At 53.1% G+C, this 20,136-nt stretch overlaps 1 protein-coding gene across 4 annotated transcripts; it reads left to right on the top strand.

Annotated features, from left to right (window-relative positions):
• The first annotated feature begins 1,858 nt into the window (after window positions 1–1,858).
• On the top strand, window positions 1,859–18,029 carry LOC138165375 (MOB kinase activator 3C). 4 transcript variants are annotated; one of them, XM_069093644.1, is made up of 4 exons: window positions 1,859–2,084; window positions 9,236–9,679; window positions 14,851–15,053; window positions 15,944–18,029. In XM_069093644.1, exons 2-4 carry the CDS (start codon window positions 9,262–9,264, stop codon window positions 15,971–15,973), a joined length of 651 nt encoding a protein of 216 aa, XP_068949745.1. In that variant the 5' UTR covers window positions 1,859–2,084; window positions 9,236–9,261; the 3' UTR covers window positions 15,974–18,029. The 4 variants fall into 4 exon arrangements, with proteins under 4 accessions (XP_068949745.1, XP_068949746.1, XP_068949747.1 ...); XM_069093645.1 differs by lacking the exon at window positions 1,859–2,084 and adding an exon at window positions 2,816–2,973; XM_069093646.1 differs by lacking the exon at window positions 1,859–2,084 and adding an exon at window positions 2,820–2,978.
• Window positions 18,030–20,136: the final 2,107 nt, after the last annotated feature.

A 20,136-nucleotide genomic window follows, 5' to 3' on the forward strand; every position in this document is an offset into this window, starting at 1 on the left:
GGTCACCTCCTTCATCTCCTTGCCAAGCTCTCCTGGGTCTTGGGCCTCAGAAGTTTCCTCCTTCCACCAAACACACTGCATTCGCCACCCCCCAACAAATAGAGAGGCCACTCAAATCAACCCCCTTTGACCTGATAGGCATTCAGATAGTGTCTGCTTTGGAGAGAGTTCCAGGAAGCCTATTAGGGCCCCTAACTACTGCCCTTTAGATCCATGCCAGGCCTCAGCATGGGTCAGGTCGATACATGAGGAAAAGAATCCCAGCCAGAGTTTACCCTAAGATCTCATCCTCTGTCCCAAGCAGGCCTAGGAGGCCAGCAGGAGCTCAGGAATGCTCCGGCTCCCCAAGCAGCCCTGTCCAGTCCTATGAAGCAGTGTGGAAAGGTGGAAAGACATCTAGGCTTGAACCCAGGCAGCCTGGTTGCAGGGGATCAGTTCTGCTTCACCCTATATAGGTGATTCTGGGTAAGTGGTTTCCGTTCTCTGAACCTATTTCCTCCTCTCTAAAATGGAGCCACCGCCCTTGCATGGCCTACTTCATAGGAGTCATTGTGAGGACCAAATAAGACGGCACAGATGAAGCTTTCTGCAAACCCAGTGTGCCACAGTAATGTTAGCTTTTAGGACTGGCTTGGCTGGGCAGGGCTGGACTCCCCATCCTTGGGCACTCCCTTCATTGCCCCCCTCAAGGTTCCCAGGCCAATTGGCCTGATCCCTGACCTCAGGAGTCATTTAAAGGCAATATTACTGAATACATTTTCTGCAAAACTGATCACAATGTCCCTGTAAGGGAGCGAATGCCAGGATTGTTGCCCCCACTTTTCAGATGAAGAAGGCAAGTGAGGTTGGGTGAAGTGAGAGAAGGAACTCTCCTGTGGTCCAATGGCTAACAAATATCCCCCCCAAGGTCTCCCTTCTGCTCTTACTACTCAAGAAGCCACCCGACAGAATCTGGACATGCAGGAGCCAGGAAGAACCCTGCACTGTGTGGAGTGATTGCAGCAGGCAGCCAGAAGCTTTGGTGGGCTGGGAATCCTGTATCCCTGGCCCCTCAGGGCTTTCTTAGTGCAGGGGGACTGCCAGTCCAGTTGGTCACATCTGGGAGCTAGGTCAGGGCCCAAACTGAAGCCTCAACTCAGATTAGGACTCAGTTTTGAATCAGGATCAGAGTCAAGGCCTTATCTGGGACAGGACACTCTTAGACCAGCATCAGGGATCAGTGTGGGGCCAGGGTCAAGACCAGGGCCCAGACTGAGACCAAGGTCAGGACTCAGGTGAAGCTAGCTTGTAGAGTGGATCAAGTTCTGGGCCTGGAGCTAGGGAGACCTGAGTTCAAATCTGGTATCAGACACTTACTAGCTGTGTGACCCTGGGCAAGTCACTTAACCTGTTTTCCTGTTTCCTCACCTGTAAAATGGGAATAAAATGGGGATTATAATTAGCACCCTGCTGCCAGGATTGTTGTGAAGATATTTGTAAAGACTGCACAGTGCCTGGCACATGGTAGTTGCTACATAAATATTCTTCTTGCTGTTATCATTAGTCTGGAGCCATTGACAAGGTTCAAACTAGGGCCAAGACCAGGATCAGGACCCAGGCTCCAGTCAGGACCAGAATCAGGGTCAGGGCTCAGCCCAGGACCAGGGTCAAGGTCAGGGCTCAGTCCAGGGTCAGGGTCAGGGTCAGGACTAGGATCAGGACCCAGGCTCCGATCAGGACCAGGGTCAGGGCCCAGGGCCCTGTCACTGAGTAGTGGTCCACAGCAGCTGATGGAGAACAGCTGCGAGAAGAGAGCGAGTGTGGGAAGGGGCGGAGGATGGGGGCTGCCGGAGGCCCGTGGGCAGGTCTGGCAGCGTGGCGGGGGCGGGGTCAGAGGCGGGGCTGGTCGAGATTCCCCTGACCTGATCCTCAGCCGGGCTGGGCGAGCCGTAACATTCTCTGCAGCTGTTTCCAGTGCTCGAGGCCGGCCCCGTGCGGAAGAGAGTGAGCTCCCGGGCGGAGGAACAGACGGACAGGCAGGCGGACCGACAGACGGGCGGACAGCCGGACCCGCCTCCTCGAACGCCCGGCCCGGTCGTTGCCCGGTAAGTGACCCCCCCCCACACCCCACCCCTGGACCCCGCCCCCCGCCGAAATGTGGCTCGGCACCGCCAGGGTTCAGCGCACCCACAGCGCCGGGCGGAGCCCCAGGCGTCCGGAGCTGGACCGCGACCCTCCTGGAGGGGCCGGCCTGAGCTGCACCAGGCACCTAGCGCCTAGGGGAACCTAGGACCGGGGCCAGAGGCGGGGCCGCTCTGCGAGGGTCACGGACGCAGGGGTGGGGGAATCCAGGCTTCCGTCCTCAGGAAACCCCCTTTCTAAGAAGGATATGCTTCACCCAGCGTATCAGAGCCTAGAGGCAGATGGGCTGGTGGAGAGAGGCCGGGGCTTGGAGGCAGACGCCCTGGACTCTAGTCTTAGCTCTGACAGTTTCTTCTTCTGGAGAATGGGCACGATTATAGCCCCTACCAACCAGGGCGTCAGTGAGCGCCTCTCTGTTAATATGAGTCCTTGCAGCCCTGAATCGTGAGAGCAGTGTGGACTTGTATTAACCCTCCCACCAGGAGCCTCTTAAGCCCCTGGCTGTGTCTCAGTCGTTCCCTCTATAAAATGGACTGTTTGGGGGGAGGTAGATGGGACAATACCTGAGGCCTGTGCCTCTCCAGGGCAGCCCCACTCTGAGTGACTTCATATGGGCTGGTCTGGGCAGGGCAGGGCAGGGCAGCCTTCCTGGAGGAGGTGCGTTTGAGGCAGAGCTTTGGAAGAAGCTGCAGTCAATTGGCTGTTTTTACCAGGAAGGACACTGACACCCAGAGAAAGGAAGGGACTTAGCCCAAGTCCTAAGGGAGTTAGTGGCACCTAGAGATTCCCAAGGCAGTGGCCTTCCTCCCCCACCCTCCATGTCTGAACTGCCTAAGTGACTGAGACCCAGAGGTAAGGTAGGACATGCTGCCCTGATGCACAGGGAGGCCTAGAGCTGGGGAAGTAGGAGCAGAGGGGAGTCAAGATGAGGCCTAGGTGCCTCATAGCTCAATTTCATCCAGTCTTTTGAGGCAGGCTGGCCTCATGGTTCCCCTTTTCCTAAAGGGGAAAACTGAAGTTCAAACTGTTGGGTAACTTCTCTGGGGTCCCAGGAAACCCCCAGGCCCTGACCTGGCTCTGCATAATAAATATTAGATCTGGAGGGACCCTAAGATATACCAGGGAGTCTGTTACATTTGAGGAAACTGAGGCAAAGCAAGACCAGGGCCTTGCCCTGGTCCACATGTCCAGGTGTCCTATCTCAAAGGTCTGTTTTTTCCCCTCAAAAGAGGCCCTGAAAGGCCTCTAGAGGAAATCAGAGGCCCAGCAGCCAGTGCTTAGAGGAGAAGCTGGGCTAGTTCAGGGTTGGCAGTGAGGTGTGAATATATGGAGGTGAGGAGAGGACAGGGGCCTCTCTGGAACCCTCCTGAGCTGAGTTCTCCTAGCTGGCCTGGTGGGCATGATGTGTGGGATTAGCCTTGGCCTGGGAGAGCAGGAGAGTTGCCAAGCAGCCAACTGAGGCTGTCCCAGAGAGGGAGGGGCTGCCTCTAGGGCAGTGAGTGGCCCTTCTCTGGAGGGTTTGAACAGAAGCTGGATGCTCCCTTGTCTTTGGGGGACTTCTTCTTGTGTGGGTTGGACCAGATACTCTTGAGATCGTTGCCAACTCCAATTCTGGGATCCTCTGAATCTAGGGAGGGGCCAGTGGAGGTAGGAAACAAAGTGATTCTTCTCGGTTTGCAAAGAAAGAACTGTCTGCTCTCCCATCTCCCTGAGTTCACACCAAAGCCCAGGGAGGGTCTCACAGCTGGGATCAGCCCTTGTTATTTTCTACATTTTACAAAGGAAGAAACTGAGGCCAAAGGAGAAAAACTACCCCTGCCCCAGACCTCCCAGCAAGGTCCCTCAGTCCACCCGCAGCAAGCACCTGCATGTGAACTGCACTAGGCTCTGGGGATTCAGAGACAAGAATGAGAGCCCAGGCCTTGGGGGAACCTCCCCTTCTCTGTTTGGTGCCCAAGCAAAGGCCATTGGATCGCAGGAGCATCATATTTTAGGCTGAAAGCTGCTAGCTCCCCACCCCCCAAGAAAACTAGCCCCTGTCCTGGGGAGGGGCTCACCCCTGGTGCACAGACCTGGCCTGCAGAGGCACTGAAGTGGAATCTTCCCCCCCTCCCCTTCTGGAAGAAGCCCAGAGAGGCTAACGATTTACCCCCAAAGGGTGGAGCAGGAGGGAGGGAGGGAGGAGTGCTGCCCCTGGCCAGCCTCTCACCTGAGCCCTGTCTCTGGTACTAGTCACCTCCAGAAGCCCACCCTGAACCAGGAGTCAGGAAAGAGGCCCGCTTCTGACACTAACGGCAGCTTTGCCTCTCAGGGCCTCAGTTCCTTCTACTGTCAAATGAAGACAATTCATCTTCATACTCTCTACCTTCCAGGGGTTTATGGGGAAAATGTCTTATTCACTTCAAGGCCTCAGAGAAATGGGCAGGCAGGCTCCCAACTACTGCTCTTGCTGCCTCTTCCCTCCTCAAGCTAGAAAGTTTGCCCCATTCATCCTCCTGCCCCCCTCAGCATGGCCCCAGATACGGCCTTGTCCAAATGAACCCAAATGTCCAAATGGCCCTGTGTCCGAAGACCTAGGAAAAAAGAGGCAGCCAGGCATAACTCCATGTGGTCATACCAGAGCCAACTTCAGTCCTTCCCGATGAGGTTGATATGCAGTCCCTCTGCTTGGGTTAGGAAAGCAGCTTCTCTTTTTGGAGGCCCCTGAGGGCTCACCTCTCTGGGACCTCTTTTCCCTGCCCCCCACAAGGGTCAGTCTCTGGCGCTTCATTAGGGGTCTTTTCCTGACTCTCTCCAAGGGCTCCCTGGGTTAGGGAAGACAGAGCTGACTTATGCTGGCCCCGAGTTAAAAGAGAATCAGAAATTGCCCAGGAAGAAGGCAAAGGTGGGCTTGGGTTGAGTCTCCCTCATGGATTTGTCTCCCTGGGGCTCCCCCCTTCCTGGGAGGGAAACAGAAGGGGAGAAAGGAGGGCTTCAGGGTTGTATCTTAAATAGCAGCTCTGCTTGGGAGGAAGGGGTCTGTGTGTGTATGGCATATGTGTGTGAATGTATGTGTGTTGCATGTGTATGTATTGTGTATGTGTGTATGTATCATGCATGTGTGTGTTGTGTGTATATGTGTGTGAGTGTGTATGTCTGTATGTGTCTATATGTGTCTGTGTGTAAGTGTGTGTATATGTATTGTATATATCATGTGTCTCTGTGTGTATATGTGTGTGTGTGAGAGTGTGTGTGTGAGACAGACAGAGGCGGACTCAGTGCAGCAGAATGGCCAAATGAGCTGACTTCAAGCCCAGCCCCAGCTATCCCTGGTCATTCTCCTCAGAAAAGTAAGAATGATTGTTCTAACTCAGAAAGTGCTTTGTCAGCATTGCTGAAGGTCTCTGTGTTTCAAGGAAGGACGCCAGTCTATCAGTGAGATGACCCTGAGTATTTAATCTTTGTGTGTTCTCAGAAGAAGGGGCCAGATGAGGCCATTTCCAAGGGCACTTTCAGCTCTGAGGTATAAGAGGAAGCCACCAGTGGATAAGACACCCCCCTGAATTCAGCCTGAATCACTAGGACCCTGCAGAAAGAAAAAAAAAAACCTCACCAGGTTTTTGAGGGCTTGGCTTGCTTAGAGCATAACTGAGGCACCAACTCAGAGAAGGGCTGGGTTATCCCTTGGCAGAGATTGGCCTGAGGGTACCCACACCCCTGCCCCATCCAGCCTAGGAGAACTGTATCTTCTGGGCCCCTCCTCAGAGAGGAGGGAGCAGAGTGAGCAGAGCCCCTGACCAACCCCCATGGTGTCCACGTTGATGGAAGCCAGGAAGGGCTGTGTGAGTCAGACACATCCCTGTCCATCTCCCTGGGCGTCCTCCAGAGAGGAGGCCTCAGAAAGGAGAATAGCCTCTTCAGAAGAACCCGGACCAAACCCCCAAATTTCCAAGAGGAGATCTAAGGAGAAGGAGTGCAGTCCAGGCGTGACCACCAGCCTGTTTGGATACATGGAGGTGCTAGGTGTAGGGTGAAGTCTGGGGATAGCTGGGTGTTTGGCTGGAACGCAGAGTGTGTGGAAGGGAGTCGAGAGAAACAAGGCTGGAAAGTCAGACTGGAGCCCAATTGCGAAGGGCCTTCAGTACCATTTACTTTCCCTGGTCCTCGGTCCCCTCTGACCTGGCCCCCTGGACATCTGCCAACATGTCAACTGCTTTTATGTCTCATTCCACGTCCATCCTCTGCCTTTGAGTTGGAAGGCACAAAACTAGAATGAGGAAAGTATACTCTGGACTGACAGTCAGTCAAGAAGCCTTTATTAAGCACCTGTGCTAAGCACTGGGGATAAAAAAAAGGCAAAAACGACACCCCTTCCCTCAAGGAGCTTATATTCTAATAAGGGAAACAAACAGGTGTCCCAGCTGAAGGAATGGGGATGTTTAATCTGGAAAAGAGGAGACTCAGGGGAGACGTGAGAGATGCCTTCAAGTATCTGGAGATCTGCCAGGGGGAAGAGGGATGAGTGTTGTTCTCCTTGGCCCCAGGGAGATGGACAGGGAAATAAATTACTAGGTGCACAGAAGATCCAGATTGGATGGAAAGTAACTTGCAGTCAGAGATACTAGGAGAAGCCTTTCCTGCTGAAAGTGAGACTTGAGCTGAGTCTTGAAGGAAACTAGAAAGCCTTAGTGAGGCAGGAAAGCATCCCAGGCATGAGGGACAGCCTGTACAAAGGCAAGGAGGTGGGAAATGGAGTGTGATGTTTGAGGAGCAGCAAGAATGCCAGTGTAACTGGATGGTTGAGTACATGGGTGGGAGTAATATGTAAGATTAGAAAGGTAGGGAAGAACCAGGTTGTGAAATGCGTTAAAGGTCCTCTGCCCAGAAGACTTCAGTGCTGGAAGACCAGGGATGGTCAAGTCTATAGGAGAATGGGAAATGTCTGACCAACATGGATTGGCTCTGTGTCCTCCCTCTGCCCAAGAATACTGGGGGGGGGGGAGGGGAACTTCGTAGAGCCATATTTAAAGGGGTCAGCCTTTCATATGTAAAGGAAGTGAACCATCCGGACCCAGAGTCAGCAGATGTGTCTACATAAAGCTTCTGCAGAGTCATCTACTCTCCTACTCCCCCAGCCCCCATGACTAACCGAACACAGGGTTAACACAGTTGACCAAGGCTGGAGGGCAATTTTAGTTTGTGCGAAACCAGGTCCCTTTAGATGAGTATTGAGCCTGTGATCAGTCCCTGCTCGGAGAGTTCACAGGCTAGGAGAGATGGGATACCCCTGCCAGGCTGTCCACCACCACAGAGAGTAATACATGATATGCCAGCCCTTCAAGAGTCGCAGAGAAAGAGCCCTGAAAGTGCTCAGGAATGAATACTGGACAGATTGAATCTGCAAGTGTCAAAAGGGTACAGTGTTAAAGGGGGTAAGAGTGAGGGCATGGTCCATGGCTTATCAGGATTCTGCCTGTGAGTCAGCAGTATGGTATAACAGTCACGAAAGTGAAGGTGATCCCAGACTTTATTAAAGTGGGACAAAGGAGGGGAGAGTCCCTCTGGTCAGACTACAAGGAGAAGCTTGTGTTCAGTTCTAGGCACCACAGATAAGGTGGAGTGTCCAGAGGACGGCCATACCCAGAAGGTGAAGGGCATGAGTCTGCCCCACCTGTTTCACTGTAGTCTCCAGGGTAAGGCCTCCTGAAACAGGTGTCTCAGCTGAAGACACTGGGGATGTTTAATCTGGAAAAGAGGAGACTCAGGGGAGACTTGAGAGATGCCTTCAAGTATCTGGAGATCTGCCAGGGGGAAGAGGGATGAGTGTTGTTCTCCTTGGCCACAGAGCCAGACCCAGAAACAAAGGGACAGCCAGGAAAAACTTTCCCACAATGAGAGCTCTCTCCAAAGGGCTGGAGAGATGGTGAGGTCCCTCTGCTCTGGGGTCTTCAAGCAGACGCTGAATGTCTTGTTGGGGATGTGATGTCAGGGATTCTGGGATTAGGCCATTCCTTCTAGAAGGTCTCTTGAGGCTGTACCCCATGGTGTCCTTCAGTTCTGGGTATAAGCAGATCCCTCCCTGCCTGGCCCGCCAGCAGCATCCTTGGCAGGGATGGGTGATGCCTGATTTCTCTTCTTGTTCCCCAGAATGGAGCAGGGTTTGGCCATATATTGGCCGAATTATTCTTCCTGGGTGAGGAAGCCCATCCTTCCCCGCCCCACAGCCTACTTAGTCCTTCCCCTCTGTGGCTGCTCCTGTCATCCTCCGAGAGGGCCCCTCCTCTTTCCCTCCCCACCTCCCCAGCCTGCAGCCCACACATCCTGCTGGTCTCTTTCCTCTGTCAGCTAGAAAAACCGGAAAGAGTTTTTGGGCAGAAACTTCCCTCCCCCATGCCCTGGGAATCCCCGGGGCCGGAAGGACAATGGGATATCCAGGAGGAAGTGTCCGACTGCCAACCAACACAAAGCACAGGGCAGCTGTGGTCACCAAGGCCATCATATCCAGCCCCCTGTCTCAGGACTGAAAGTTCTTGTGCTCTAGGTGCCCAGCCTCTCTGCAGAGCAGTGCCAGCATTGGCAGGAGTCTGCATCAAGGGTGGCTGGCATGGGCCTGGTCTTTGGCCCTCATATAGCATAGGGAAACTGGAGAAGGGTCTCCAGTGAAGCTAGCCTAGCCCCTTCCTCATGGAGCTCAGCTTCTAGCAGGGTCTGCCTGGCCTCTATGCAGATGACATGCAAGGCTTCAGTGAAGGCTCGGGAAGCTGCTGGGAGAGGTTTGAGTGGGGCAAGCTATGACTGCTTAATAAATGTCAATGGATTCTATCAGGAAAGCTTCCTGTACGAGGTGGGGGTTGGACTTGGAAGGATAGGTAGGATTTTAGTATTGGGGGGGGGGGGAGTGGAGGAAGGCAGCCGTCCCAGGTTTCAGGAACAGCATGAAAGAAGGCATCAGATCCAGACATGGTCAGGACCTTAAGGACCATCATTCCCAAACCCCTCATTTTACAGATGAGGAAACTGAAGCTCAGCCAGGTTATGAAGTCTGCCTAGGGTCACACAATAAGCATCTCAAGTGACATGCAGGGTGTCTGAGGGGAGGGGGCTAGCCTCTCATAGCACCCTCTCTTTCTTATAGACCCAAGCCACTTCAAGCTCCCAGCCATGGCTTTGTGCCTGAAACAGGTGTTCAACAAGGACAAGACATTCCGGCCTCGGAAGCGCTTTGAGCCGGGCACTGAACGCTTTGAGCTCTACAAGAAGGCGCAGGCCTCACTGAAGTCGGGCCTGGACCTGCGGGCCGTGGTGCGGCTGCCGCCAGGGGAGAGCATCAACGACTGGCTGGCTGTGCACGTGGTGGACTTCTTCAATCGCATCAACCTCATCTATGGCACGATGGGTGAGTGCTGCACGGAGGCCAGCTGCCCCGTGATGTCGGGCGGCCCGCGCTATGAGTACCGCTGGCAGGATGAGCAACAGTACCGGCGGCCCGCCAAGCTGCCCGCCCCTCGCTACATGGCGCTGCTCATGGACTGGATCGAGGGGCTCATCAACAATGAGGACGTCTTCCCCACCCAAGTGGGTGAGTGCCCTGGCCAGGGTGGGAGGGAGGCAAAGACTGGGACATCAGGAAGCCCTGTGGAGGGGGAAGAGGACAGACACAGCCCTGCTGTGGGGAGCCCCTGGGCTGAGGGGGCAGCTCTGGGCCTCTAGGGAGCTCCTGAAGGGCAGGGCTGTGACCTCTCCACCCGATGATAGTCCCTGACTGAAGGCTTAGCCCTGGAGGGGGGGCACTGGAGCTCCTGGGAGGAAAGAACACAGTGATGACGTCCTCCTCCTCCTTGGAGACTCAACTTATCTCCTCTGTCCAGAAGCTGGCTTTCTGACTTTAGGCTGAGTATCTCCAACCCACCCACTTGCTGAGGTATCCCTGACCTTGGTCTGGTGGGGGTGGGGAGGAAGGGGATCAGCTAAAGGAAGATAGCACGGGCATAACAGCTTGTGGGGCCTCAACCCTGTTCCCCACCCAGCCCAGCTTCCTCTCTGGGGAGTAGGATCTTCCTGTGGCCTGTGGACGCAGGCAGTGTTCTCACTCTATGGCATGAGCCATATTTTTCAATGCTTTCCCCCAGTACCTGGCCTTCATATTGGTTGGCAAGGTCATTGGACTGGGTTGGGTCTTCCCAGTAAGAGCTCCCTAACACCAAAAGTGTTTCATCAGACACTGAGGGTCCTACCTTGAGAAGGAAGCGGGGCTAGGACTCAGGGGTGGGAAGCCTGCAGCCTTGAGATCCTCAAGTGCAGCCCTTTGACTGAGTCCAAGTTTTATAGAACAAATCCTTTTATTAAGGGAATTTGTTCTGTGATGTTTGGATTCAGTCAAAGGGCTGCACTTGAGGACCTAGAGGGCCACATGTGGCTTCGGGCAAGTGTCTCCACTCATCCCCTCAAGAAGTGACCCTCCCTTATCAGGGCTGGAGAAGGCACCGGGGAGGGAGAGCTTAGGGTCTCAAGTAGAACCCAAGAAAGTCTGGAAATGGCTGAGGCCAGAGAGGGGTGGGGCCATGCTGTTAAAGGGACAAGGAGAAACTGGCCTAGAAAACCAAAGGTTAAGTGCAGGGAGGCAGTCAGTGGTGGGAAGAATGCTGGATGTGGTCGGAGGACATGGGTTCAAATTCTGCCTTTGCTAGTCACTGCCTTGTAACCTTAGTCAAGCAGCTTCCCTTATCACCTTATTATCTCTAAGGTGACCTCTTAGAGGCCTCCAAGGTGCTTTGCAGCCCTAGCTCTCTGAGCCTGGGAAAGAGCCATAGCTTCCTGGGGCAATCACAACTCCTGACAGTGTGGCAGGGGGCAGAGGGCCAGGAGGTCCGGGATCAACTCTTTGCCTGGGTCAGGCCTTCTTTGGAAGACTAGGTTCATTTCTGGGCCCTACAGTTTTCAGATGGACATTGATCAGTCGCCTGAATGGGGAATAGCTTTGGGCCCCCATGTCTCAGAAGGATCTGTTGAGGGAAGTGGGGGTGTTTAACGTGGAGGAGAGAAGGCTCGGGAAGACATGAGAGCTGTCTTAGGTATTTGAAGAGCTATAGTATGGAGGAAGGATCAGCCTTGTTCTGCTTGGTCCATCAGTTCAGAACTAGGAACAGTGGAAGGAGGGGGGGGATGTTGCAAAGATGACAATTTAGTCTGGATGTCAGGAAGAACTTACTAAAGTGGATTGGGCTATCTCAGGAACACACTAAAGTGGATTGGGCTATCTCAGGAACTTATTAATGTGAATTGGACTCTCTCAGGAGGCAGTGAGCTCCCCATCTTTGGAGGAAGACATGCTATTTTTCCATCTGGTGAACTGGAGGTCTTTAAGCAGAGACTGGAAACTCCTTGTCTTATAGTGGAGATTTCTTCCTGGATGTGTCCCTTCCACTTCTCAGATTCCATGATTCTCAGACAACAGGCCTGCTCCATGTCTGAGGCTTGACTCAAAGTCTCTCTAGCTTGGGAGGGTCTACCAGAAGTTCTGTATCACTGGCAAAGCCTTCAAGAGCCACCTCCCATCCCCACCAGAGAAGAAGCACCTATGGGTCAGTAAATTACAGATTGAAGGTCTTTAAGCAGAGGCTGGACATGGCCCCAGGACTCTGCGGAGTTCAGTGTCCTACATGTCTAGTGTCTAGGTTACATGATTTCCCTTACCTGGGAATACAAGTCACTGGGGAGAGCAGACTCCATGATGGCTAGGTTCCAAATACAGGTGGAGATGGTCTTTCTTCTGGCCTCTGGGAACTGAACTGATCCCTCCTTCTCTTGGCCATTCCCAAGCCAGATAATCTTTGGGCCCTTGGTGTAGCTTTCTTGCTTCCCTTGCTGTCTTGGTCCCACCCTTTGAGCCAATCATGGGCCTCAGTCAGTCACTCTGACCCTGACCTTTTCCATATACATACTCCATTCCATATCACACCCATAAGATAACATTGTTCTCCAGAAAAACATGGGTGTAACTGCTTCTAAGTAAGATGACAGAACCCTAGAGTCCCCAGTTGGAAAGACCCTTTGAAGTCATCCAGTTCCAATGTAAAACCCTATCAACAGCATCTCCAACAGGTAGGTGACCACCTAGCCTCTATTTGCCTATCTCCCATGACAGGGAGCTCACTACTTAAGAAGGCTGCCTCAGGAGTGTTAGAGAGTCCTTCTTACTATCAAGCAGAAATCTTAGCCCTGCTTGGGTCATGATTTGGCATCAGGAATAAAGGGAGAAAGTCTGCCTGTTCAATTCAACAACCCCTTATTAAGACATATGGTGTCTGCAATACAAAGAGACCTGTGCTTGGGGATGGATGAAGAAATACAGCTTTGGTCTCTTCTGGGCCCTTACCTTATGGCACTGTCAGTCTCATGAGGGGATGCACTCAGGCCACAGTACTCATGACATTCCCTGACTCAAGAGGGACAAAGCCAGCATGACATGAGATCTAATGGGAAAGATGCTGGAAGCCTGGGGAGCCCAGGGAGGGGGCATCCTGGGATCAGTGGCAGTGGACCGAGATCGTGAAGGACCCGGAGGAAGCCAAGCCAACAGGAAGGTGTAAGCTCCTCAAAGGCAGAAACTGCATCATTTTGGCTGCTCTGTGCCTGGCATGTCGAAGGCACTCAATAAATGTTGATTGCATTGAAGCAAATGAAACTGGTAAAGACAGAAAAGGACCATAAGGAGCTCATTACCTTGGCATAGGCCCAGAGGCAGGATTGACGATGGGTCAGGGCACCTTCCTCTCACTGTCATCCCACTTAACTGGTGCTTAGTGTGTGTGCAGGAGGGTGATGGAATGAGGCAGGGTGCTGCCAGATCACAGAGAGCCTTGAATGCCAGGGAGAAAAACGAGTCTAAACATGAAGTAGTGGGCAGAAGGGAGATGGTGATGGTGTTTAGAGAGGAGAAGAGACCACATGCATGTGTGATGAAGGTGATTCTGGTAGGGATGGGGAACTCAAGGCCCTTCCCTATTGTGATTGCCTTTCCCTGGCCACACTCCGGCCTATCAGGGTCTTTCCCAGAATGCAAGGCCAAGAGTTGAACAACACGAGCCCCCATTTGTGGCCAGGCCAGGGCAGGGGACAGAGGGATTCCACATCCTTAACGTTGTTCAGTCCTGTCCAATGCTCCATGACCCCATTTGGGTCTTTCTTGGCAGAGATACTGGAGTGTTTGCCATTTCCTTCTCCAGCTCATTATACAGATGAGGAGACTCAGGCAAACAGGGTGAAGTGACTTGCCCAGGGTCACACAGCCTGTAAGTGTCTGAGGCCGGATTTGAACTCAGGAAGACATCATCCTGATTCCAGCCCTGGTGCTCTACCGGCTGCCTCCCTGTCGCTGGCTGTCTAAACACAGCCTGGGATCCTACCAGCTTTTTTGGCTGAACTGTATCATGCTATTGACTGACAAGGAGCTTGGAGCCCACTGTAGCCCCCACATCTGTTTCAGACAAATTGCACCCTCACCATGCCTCCCCCATCTTATACTTAAAAAGCTGATTTCCTTAAAATCCAAATGTAAGATTTTACATTTTCCTTCATCAAACTTCAACATGTAAGACAGGCCAGCATCGTGGACAAAGGGCCGGCCTTCACATCAGGAAGACCTGGGTTGACATCCAGTCTTTACTCAACCTGGACAAGTCACTTATTCTCCCAATGCCCCAGAAAGCTCTCTGAGACCCAGGAGTTACAAAGGAAGTGCCCAGAACAGCTCATTCCCTGTCTCCTCAAACCCCCCTCTTCTGAACTTCCCAGTTACCGTGAGAGCTCTGCCATCTTCCCAGTCACTATCTTTGGCCCCTCACTCAAGTTTACCCCATATATTGATTTAATCCTGCACGAAGCTTGGAATATCTTCCTGCACCGTGTCCCTTCCCTCTTCGGACACTGCCCCACTCTGGTGCAGGCCCCCTCCCCACATCACACCTGGACTATGGTAGTCGCTGCTGGTGGGTCTGCCTGCCTCGAGGCTCTTTCCACTCAGCCACTGACCCTGTTAGGTCCCCCACCCCCTCACTAGACTCCAGTGGCCTCCCATAAGCTCCATGCTCAGATAGAATGTCCTGTGTGTTTTGTCATTGAAAGCCTTTCACAGCCTGGCTTCTCTTCACCCACCCCTCCAGGCTTCCCTCTGTGCCATGGAGCCACAAAACTTCCACAAGTTTGGGTTCAGTCAAAGGGCCACTCTTGAGAGAGGGCCATGTGTGGCCTCCAGGCCACAGGTTCCCCACCCCTGACCTAAGTTATTCCTTCTCCTTCAATCTCTGCTCTTAGAATAAAACTACAGGCAGGATCCCAGGGGCAGGGAGTGGTGGGCTGGGCCAGAGGCTCAGAGTGAGGCATCAATGGGAGGTGGATTTCTTCCTCTTCTTTCTTCAGAATGGGGCAGAGAACCCCGGTATTTTGGCTCTTCTGCAGGGAAATGAGCTTGGAAATGGGGGCTGGGGTGCATATGAGGTGACCATAGTACAGGGGTCCCAATGTCCAAGGGCCTGAATATCCCAGGATCCAGATATCCAAGGGCCCTTATGTCCTGGGGTCCTGGATATCTAGGGGTCCAGAGGGCCCTGTGTATGGGATCCTGACGTTCTGGGGTCTTAATGTCTAGGGTTCTGGACATCCAGGGGTCCAGATGTCTAGGAGCGCAGATATCTTGGGGTCTGGATTCCAGGGGTCTAGATTCTGAATCAGTTCTTTCTCACTTACCTGCAGGGGTCCCTTTCCCCAAGAACTTCCAGCAAGTGTGCACCAAGATCCTGACCCGCCTTTTCCGTGTCTTTGTTCATGTCTACATCCACCATTTTGATGGCATCATTGCCATGGGTGCCGAGGCCCATGTCAACACCTGCTACAAGCACTTCTACTACTTTATCCAGGAGTTCAGCCTAGTGGACCACCGGGAGCTCGAGCCACTGGTAAGACAGGCCTCAGGCTTCCCCCCACACTTCCAGGCCCCCCTGCCTCCTTGCCCATCATGCCTGTTTCTCCAGGGCCTCAAAGCTTACAAACTACTCCCCACCCCCTAACGTCCATGATTTTTTTTTTTTTTTGCTTTTTTGAAGGGGGGAAGGTAGGGCAATTGGGGTTAAATGACTTGCTCAAGATCACTCGGCTAGTTTTTGTGTTCAGTGTCTGAGGCCGCATTTGAACTCAGGTCCTCCTGACTCCAGGGCTGGTGCTCTATTCACTGCGCCACCTAGCCGCCCCATCCTAAAGTCCATTATTAGTCCCATTTCATGGAGGAGAAAACTGAGGGTGCAAGAGCCCAGGATCACAGAGCTAGTGAATGTCCGAGCCAGACTTTGAACCCTTCAAAATTCTCCTGTCTTCAGGCCCACTGCCTCAACTGCCTCTGTAGGCTTCATGTTTTCATATCTAATGCAGGAAGCATCGTCCAGCCTGGGGGAGACTCTGCTCGCCCTCCTGTGGACACTCTGTTGTCCTCTACCCATCAGGGGCAGTGCCAGCCTCCTCTCCAGATCTGTCCACGTTCTTATGTCTTTGGCCATTCTGTTTGGTGCTTAATGGTTTTAGGGGTAGTTCGCTGTAAGAAAGCCTCATGTATAAAATTCTGATGGTGCCAACTAGATAAATGGAGAGGCAGAGATCATTCTCGTTATATAGGAACCCTTCCCATTACCATTGCATTGCCATGAAGCCCTGAGAACTCACTGAGTACCAGATCACAGCCTTCTCAAGGGAGGAATGTACTGGGGGGGGGGGGGGGGGGGGAACAGGCCTTGAGGCCTAGGGCCTTCTGGATCCTCAGTCCTGACTTTCTTTGTCCATGCTTTTGACATTCCAGAGAGAGATGACAGAGAGGATCTGTCATTGAGCCCCCAACTGCCTGGGAGAAGATGCTGACCTTTGGCCTGGAGCTTCAGGACCTTGGTGGGGAAAAGGCAACTGCCCCCATGACTGTGGCCATAGAGAGACCCATGACACTCTCTGCCTCTGGCACCCCTCCCCAAGACCCTCCAAATACCCCTTTTCATTTTCCCGAGTCTGCCCACCCTCTCTCCTGCTGGAAGTGGGTCAGGAAGGACCAGGAAGAAAGACAGAAAGAGAAGGACACACTTCAGAAACTGCCAGGAGGGAGGGCCTCACGAATCTGAAATTTCCTTTAAGAGCCTTCCCCCATCCTCATGCCATTCTGGACAAGGACTCTAAGCAGCTCCCAGCAGGTAGCTGGTATAGGGGTATAATTAACCCAAAGTCTTGGACAGAGTAGGGGCCAGAGTCAGGAGGGCCCAAAGTGTGACCCTGTGAGATCGCCTGCCTCCAGGGGCTGTCAGTGAGATCAAGAAGCATTTACTAAGTGTTTTCTGTATCCCAGGCACTGAGCTGAGGGCTGAGTGTATGTGTCTGGCTGACTAGCCCTTGTGCTTAGATCTCTGTGTAGGTGTGACTCCTTTCCTCTGTGTCTGTGTGTGTGTGTGTGTGTGTGTGTAGGTGTAGTTGTGTTTTCCTGTGTGACTCCCTGACTTCATGCCTCTGAGCTAAGGGCCTTGTGCATATGGGGCAATAGTGAGCAATGTTTTACAGTTTGGGGGGAGGGGAGGGTATCCTTGCCACCATTCCTCCCCCAGGGGGGACCCTGTAGAACCAAGCACTTAAAGGAGGCTCAGTGAGCAGTTAGGACCCTGGTCGTGACTGTCCAGAAGGCCCCCTACCCCACTCCGGTTCCCAGCTTGAGGCTCTCTGGGAAAGGACACCTCATCCATCCTCAGCATGACTGTGTTGGGAGGGAGGGGGCTGTGTGGAAGGGCCCTGCTGCTCTCAAAAGTCCCCTGTCCCTCCCCACCTCAAGAAGTCATTTTCAGGGGGTTGACCAAGCAGGCCTTGCTTGCATGGAGCCAAGATCTTCCATGCTATGGCTTGAGATGCTGCTTCTTTGGTCTTTAGCATGGTTGGAAGCCATCCCCTGAGAAGCCCTTACAAAGACAACTTTGGCCAAAGCCACTCTGGGCTCATGAGGCTACTCTTAGGCTGTCAGATGCCACCGAATAAGCTATTTGGATTGAAGAGACCATTCCTGGATTCTTCCCCAAAACTAGAGCAGACCCGGCCCTTTGGCCAAACCCTTCAGGCAAAGCCACTTTTCAGGATTCTTCACTGCTTGAAGCTAAAGGGTTACCAGTTAGAGAAACATAGAGGAGTGTGTGTATCCAAGCCAGAGTCGCTCTCTCACTCTGTGCATTCATGCACACTCATCCTTCACACACTCACTGAAGATCCAGTGGGGTTGAAGATGGAGAAAGAATGAGCAGGAGAGATGGGAGGCCCACTGGGGATGCCTGCTGGGTTCTCCCCTTGCCTTCCCATTCACCACCCTAATTAGATGCCACTGAGTCCTGCCCACTTATTCGGCCAATCATTGATGAACCTTCACCCCCTCCCAACTCGGAGCCAGGCCTAGCCAGGGGGTAGATGTGAGACTCAGCAGAGCTAGTCCCTGCCCTCAGGGAGCTTCTGGTCTTCCCTTCTCACAATGCAGGATCTCAGCAGACCCTTTGCCTCCCCACTTGTAAACCCTGATGGAAGCTTTGCTGGGACCAGAGCCAACTTAGACTAAATTAAGAGGGTGAGGGAAGACCCCCATCCCCTGAGACCTGAGCCTAATTAATTCTTGCCATTCCCAGGGACTATTCACTCTGATGATGTGAAAGGAAGCAGACTGGGGGGAGGGGGTATGGTCTGAGCCTAGAGGGGATTCCAGGAAGCCTTAGCTTCTGCCCCCCCCACCCCCACCCCTCTGCCCAATCAGAGTGATTGGAATCACCCTTTGCTGGGGTCACATAGGGAAGGGGTAACTTTTTTTCTTAAGTGAAGGGAAAGAGTGTATTGTTTTTATTTTAAACAAAGAAAAATAAAGAAGAAATACAGTCTCAGTCTCTGCGTTGGGCCAGATGGGCTCCTTTGATGTCCTAAGGCTTAAAAAGCAAGGCTTACCACACCCCTATGGGGGAAGTGCTTTGGTCTGAGATCCAAGGGCCGACCTAGGGTGGGGCTGGTATGGCTCTGAGCTCTGGGTGGGAGGGCTCAGCCTGAGGCTGGGGGTGTCCTGGAACTCTGAGCATGGGGGGGGGAGCTTCCACAGGTGTGGAGAAGTAGGAACATGGGGGGGGGCTCCCCTAGAAGTGAGGGAGGGAGGTTGACCCTTGGAAAGACTTCTGTACTCTGCATGGGGGGAATTTAGAAGGGAAAACTAAGAATCCTGGTTTGCCGCCCCCCTCCCCCCAAGACGGGTCCAAGCCAGGCTCCAGACCTTGCCTTCTTTCCTCTCAGACTCAAAACTGATCCTTCCTGATCCCTAGACTAGGGGACACAGAAAGAAAACCTTATGAGCCCGGGAATGATGTGCCCATGTTTTCTCTGGGCTAAGGCCAGGCTCCCAGTCTTCAGGCCAGACCCTAGTACCTAGAATTACTTCTGGGAGCTTCAATGAAGCCCAGGCCACAGAATCTCCAGACTGGAAGGGAGTGGAGATCTCCTGGACAACATCAAGCCTCCCTTGAAGCACAGATGGGCTGTTCCCTTCTTCACCAGGCAGCTCACTCCTTTGTCTAGGGAAGTTCAGCCTCCTTTCCTCCTCCTCCACCAGCCTTGGGCCCTCGTTCTGCCTTCTGGGGCAGAGCAGAACCCAGAGGAGCCAGCACATACTCTGGAAGACGACCCTCCTGTCCCTCTGAGCCATCCCTTCTGTGGGAGGGGAGGAGGGAGAAACAGACAACACCTGTACCCATATACAAAGTATATATAAAGTGATTTAGAGGGTGAAGGATCTCTGATAGCTGGGGGAGCCAGGAAGGGCTGCCTGTCAGAGGTGGCCCCTGGACTGAGCCTTAAAGGACAGTGGTGTTTGTCACTCATCTAGGGACACTTGGGGCAGGTGGGCTCCCAGGTGGACCTTCCCATCACCCAGAGCTGTGGTGCCTTCATATCACTAACTTGGAAAGGCTACTCTGCTCGCTCCTGTGGATCAGAGCTCCGGGAAATCACACAGCTCATAGAATCAGGGCTCAAAGGCCTGTTAGAGGCAATCAAGCACAACCCACTTATTTTACAGATAAGGAAACTGAGGCCCAGAGAGGCACACAGGTAGTAAGTGTCCCATCTACGGTAACCTGCTGCCTCCTATCTCAAGAGAGATACTCATATCTCTCCAATATGCCCCCTTCTCTTCTCTGACACTGTCACTCCCCCTTGGATCACTGTACTAGCTGCTTGGGGGTCCACCTGCCTCAAGGCTCTCCCCACTCAAGCTGTCAAGGGGGTCTTCCTGAAGTGCAGGTCTGACCATCTTATCCCCCTCCTTCATAAACTCCAGCAGCTTCCTATCACCTCCAGAATCGGCTACAAAATCCCCTGTCAGTCAGTCAATAGACTTGTTGAGGTGTTGGGAGTTAGATCGATCTATTAATAAACAAACATTTCTTAAGCACCTACTGTTTGCCAAGCATTTTGCTAAGAATTAAGGAAAAGAAGAAAAGGCAAAAGACAGTCCCTGCCCTCGAGGAGCCCACCGTCTCACTGTTAGATTCGGAGATGCTGGTCTCCTTGCTATTGCCTGAATAAGACCCTCCATCTCGCAGCTCCAGGCATTTCTACTGGCCTGCCCTTCCCCCCCCATGCCCTTCCTGCTCATCACTGCCCCTTGGCTTCCTTCAAGTCCCAGCCAACGTCCCCCCTCCTCTAGGAAGCCTCTCCTGATGCCACCCAATGCTGGGGCTCCCTCTGTTAATCGTTCACAATTGATCCTGTCAATGGCTTGTTAGAAGACCCTTGTTTTGTGCTAGACCATGAGCTCCTTGTGAGCAGGCACTGGTTTTTACCCTTTGTATTTCTAGCACTTAACACAGTTCCTGGCACATAGTAGGCCCTTAATAAATGCCTGTTGACTAGTGAAACAGAGAGAGGAGGAGGGTGGTAGTGAGAGGGAGGAAGAGCAGGGGAGGGAAAGAGGGAGGAGGGAGAGAGGAGAGAGAAAGGTGGGAG

The sequence above is a fragment of the Petaurus breviceps genome, unplaced genomic scaffold, assembly GCF_028583685.1.
Source record: "Petaurus breviceps papuanus isolate PSGF00001 unplaced genomic scaffold, PetGlider_PUasm1.0 208, whole genome shotgun sequence".
Lineage (NCBI taxonomy): Eukaryota > Metazoa > Chordata > Mammalia > Diprotodontia > Petauridae > Petaurus > Petaurus breviceps.